Genomic DNA, 4645 nt, shown 5'->3' with positions numbered 1-4645 from the left:
CTCCGGCGTGGCCCCGCTGGTCCGGCAGGCCTTAAGTGTGGGCCCAGGAGGCCTTCACACCCTGCTGCAGCCTCAGCCTTACTGCTCAGATACCCCTCAGTCGAGCCCCCGCCTGGACACTGCGTGAGCCGCAGAACCCCCTCCATCACCCTCTGGTGGAGCCTGCAAACTGTGGGGGACCTCTGTGCACTGTACCTCTACAATACCCCTACTGGAACCGGCAGTCATGACTTCAACCACCGCAGCCCTGGTCTTCTCTCCTCTACCCCTCACTGGTGGCCTCCCCCTCTCCCCACCAGGCCCTCCAGCCGCCATGCCCTGATGAAAGACGCCCCCAACCTTCCCTGAACCCTTCATGGTGCTCCTCAGGGGGGAGCCCCTGGCATGTGCCAGCCTCTGCGGCTGACCCCTGTTCTGAACCGCACTTGGCATGTGTGCCTCCGTACCCACAGCTGCCTGTGATGCACTTACCTCCTACCAGTCCACAGGACTCTTTGCTTCCTCGCCCTGATGCGGCCCAAATTTAGCAATCTAGCCCAAAGCTACAAGCGCTGCTGTCTTTTTTACCTATGAAAAATGACATGGTGGCACTCACAGAGGAATTACGGTCTTCATGGAAACAAGATCTTCAAGTGGTGCAGTCGGAGGTGGACACCTTGTCTTCCAAAATGGGGGTCCTTGAAACTTTACTCTTCACCACTCAGTAATGGATGGAGGAACTTCGCTCTGTTGCGGCACGGCAAGCGGTTAATCAAAGACTCTTGCATTCTCACATGGACGACCAGGAAAACCGCAACCACCGAAATAATATTGGGCTGCACGGTCTCCCAGAGGCGACCCGTGCGGATGATCTACTACCGAAGCTGACAGGTATCTTTAACTCGGTTTTAGGCCGCCCTGGGCAGTCTTCGATTAAAATTGACTGGGCCCATTGGGCTCTGAGGCCTTCTAGTTCAGACCCCGCCAAACCCAAGGATGTGATCTGTCGCATTCACTATTTCTCTGTCTAAGATGACATTATGCGGAGGGCTCGTCAGTTGAAAGAGATCGACTTTGATGGCGCCAAGCTTCAACTGTTCCCGGATTTATCGAGACATACCCTTCGCCTCCGTGCGTCCTTGAAACCCCTGCTCCATGAACTGCAGTCTTGCCACATCCTTTACCGTTGGGGTTTTCCATTTGCCCTTTATGCTCATCATGAGCTGCACTCGCTTCATAGACTGCAGGTCCCGCTGCTAATGGTGGACATAAGGAATCATTAACCCTTTAGATGCCGAGAATAATACTAATCACGGCATCTAAAATATTATGATATTGCTGTAACAGAAATGACAGTAGTTTCTGAATATGTCCCCCAATATGTGTTTTGTATTTACATTTCACTGTTTATGTTTCAGTCTCTTTAATTTTGTGTTCTAAATTACATTATTGTTTTTGCCAAAAAAATGTATACAGTGTATGTTGTATTGGTTTGTGTTTTTTTTAAATAATGTAAGTCAAAGAGAAACTTGCCTGTCTCCACACCCAGCAGCGTTCTCTGCACCTGTCAGCACATCTCGGCATCTTTTGGAGCAGTTGCCCATAGCAACCAATCAGATTCAAGCGATCTGATTGGTTGCTATGGACAACTGCTCTACTGTTCCACTTCCCAGGTTTTGATTAGTCCCCCTTATTAGGCTGGCAACGAGGACACAATGTTAGGCCGGGTTCACACCACGTTTTTGCAGTACAGTTCCCGTATACTTTTTCAATTTGAAAACCGTACAGAACCGTATTGAAGACCGTATGCATTGACTCTCCATTGAAAACCGTATGGCAAAAGATGCATCAGGTTGTGTCCGTTTTGCATCCTGAACGGTTTTGTCAGTTTTTTCCTGTACCCAAAACCGTAGCCTACCAAGATTTTTGATCCAGGTGAAAAACCGTATTGAAACGTATACGGAACCCGACAGAACTGTATGTGCGAACGGTTCCATCTGGTTTTCACCATACGGTTTTTGACTTTGCACAGTTTTTTTTTTTTCTTGGAATTTCAATCAAACAAGTGGAACTTTATTCATAATGGAGTGAAAAGTTTAAATCTTATATGGTATTTTCCTAAAAAAAAAAACGGATGCAACCGGACATCATTTTTCAAACCGTATACGGTCTAAAATTTGTACACACGTTTTGACACAATTTAGTCAGGTTTTGAGGAATCCGTTTTTCATTCAGAAACCTGATACAGGAACTGTATTGCAAAAACGTGCTGAGAACCCAGCCTAATCTGTGTTATCTGAGTTAGTCAGCCAATTAGCGGCCGGGTCTGTCATCCAATTGAGGGCTAAGGCTGGGGATTTAATTTGAGCTTTTAGGGTAGGTTCCCAGGGACTTTACCCTTACACAGCTTGTACATTTCCTGTTGTTTTCTACTGTGGCAAGATCTCAGGTGAACCTCTCATGGTTCCGGTAAATTTTGGCACCTGAAGGTAGATTTTGGTACCCGCCGCAAGATCTTGCCAGATCTCGCCACCTGGCAGAATACTAGTGTGATATCTGGCACCAGACAGATATTATCTTCAGGAGACTGGGAAAGCTGGGTGTCATAAAGCTGAGGAGATACTGTAAGCCCTGCACTGTGTGCACACAATGCACAGATACAAACACATGTACATTCCACAATACTAACACACACAAAGTATATGCACACACGCACACTTTTTAAGCACACTTTATGCTGGATTGTCTTTGTTTATAAATAAAAAAAATAAACAGTTTTAAAAAAAAACTAAACACCAAACCTGAGTCTAATGAATCGGCCATGAATTAATTTAGTCTTTTAAAAGCCATTCCTTTTTCCAAACACTTGAATTCCATAAAGAAGTCAGGAATGAGACTCTGGACTCAGAAAATGAAGCAACTTTTACAAAACTAAATCATTAGATTCCGGTTCAGTAATTCTTATTTAAAGGGGTACTCCGGTGGAAAACTTTTTTTCTTTTTCTTTTTAATCAACTGGTGCCAGAAATGTAAACAGATTTGCAAATTACTTCTATTAAAAAATCTTAATCCTTCCAGTACTTATTAGCTGCTGAATACTACAGAGGAAATTATTTTCTTTTTGGAATACAGAGCTCTCTGATGACATCACGCGCACAGTGCTCTCTGATGACATCTCTGTCCATTTTAGGAACTGACCAGAGCAGCATATGTTTGCTATGGGGATTTTCTCCTACTCTGGACAGTTCTTAAAATGGACAGAGATGTCAACAGAGAGCACTGTGGTCATGATGTCAGCAGAGAGCTCTGTGTTCCAAAAAGAAATTAATTTCCTCTGCAGTATTCAGCAGCTAATAAGTACTGGAAGGATTAAGATTTTTTAATAGAAGTCATTTTCAAATTTTTTTAACTTTCTGGCACTAGTTGATTTAAAAAAGAAAAAAGTTTTCCATCAGAGTACCCCTTTAAGATTTGCTAAATTTTAATCTCAACATCAGATTATGGTAAGGAGACAGCAACATGAAAACAGCTATTAGCAGAACTAAACATTGATTATTTCCCATCTACAGTATTTACGGAAGAAGAACGCTGAGCTAGAAGAAGAATACAAAGATAAAGAGGTGCCCAGACCACCTGAATGGTGAGTGTCAAACAGTACCCGCTGGCGTTGCGGGATCCACAGACGCCTTTCTATACTAAAATTGTCATCTGTTGCTTCTTCAGGTGGGGTTACAATGTACGTCCTTCTGTGATTGAGTTCTGGCAAGGACAGACAAACCGTCTACACGACCGCATTGTTTTCCGTCGACCAAAGGAAGAAGAAGCCAGTCCATACACCCGTGCCGGTGAGGGTGGGTGGGTGTATGAGCGGCTTGCACCATAACTTGCAATGATATTATGGTTCCCAGATTTCAACGCACAATCATGTTCTAAGCACAATCAAGAAGCTTCTTTCAGATTCAAGTATTTAAAGGGGTACTCCGCCCCTAGAGATCTTATCCCCTATCCGAAGGATAGAGTATAAGATGTCTGATCGCAGGGGTCCCGCAGCTGGGACCCCCACGATCTCTGTGCAGCCCCTGGCATACGTTCAGAACGCAGGGGTCGTGACATCACGGCCACGCCCCTTATGATGTCACACCACGCCCCCTCAATGCAAGTCTATGGGAGGGGGCGTGGCTGTCGCCACGCCCCCTCCCATATACTTGCATTGAGGGGGCGTGGTGTGACATCATAAGGGGCGTGGCCGTGACGTCACACCCCCCGCCGCCCACTCCAAGCGTTCAGAACAAAATGTTCCGAACGCTGGGGCAGCGGAGTACCCCTTTAACTGTGCCAAACTAAAGTACCTCCTTATGCATATCAGATAACTGTGCCGTCTCTGTGTCTTTTTAATAGTGAGCTGTGAAGTGCATTGGTGACATTGGACTTCTCCGGTCTATTGGGATATTGGGGGGAGATTTATCAAGACCTGTCCAGAGGAAAAGTGGCTGAGTTGCCCATAGCAACCAATCAGATCGCTGCTTTCACTTTTGAAAAGGCCTCTGGAAAATGAAAGCAGTGATCTGATTGGTTGCTAGGGGCAACTCTGCCACTTTTCCTCTGGACAGGTCTTGATAAATCTCCCCCATTGTGTTCATGTTGTGGAATAATTGGTGTATGCAGC

The 4645-nt window shown here is 45.6% G+C and overlaps 1 protein-coding gene across 1 annotated transcript in view; it reads left to right on the top strand.

Annotated features, from left to right (window-relative positions):
• Positions 1–4123, top strand: part of PNPO (pyridoxamine 5'-phosphate oxidase) — a 51680-nt gene extending 47557 nt beyond the window's left edge. The window contains 2 exon segments of the mRNA XM_056548109.1: positions 3549–3619; positions 3703–4123. Coding sequence (XP_056404084.1) covers positions 3549–3619; positions 3703–3862 — 231 coding nt within the window. The 3' untranslated portion in view covers positions 3863–4123.
• The last annotated feature ends 522 nt before the right edge of the window (positions 4124–4645 follow it).

Source organism: Hyla sarda, chromosome 12 (assembly GCF_029499605.1).
Source record: "Hyla sarda isolate aHylSar1 chromosome 12, aHylSar1.hap1, whole genome shotgun sequence".
In the NCBI taxonomy this organism is placed as follows: Eukaryota; Metazoa; Chordata; class Amphibia; order Anura; family Hylidae; genus Hyla; species Hyla sarda.
This window is presented reverse-complemented; position numbering and strand designations above follow the sequence as displayed.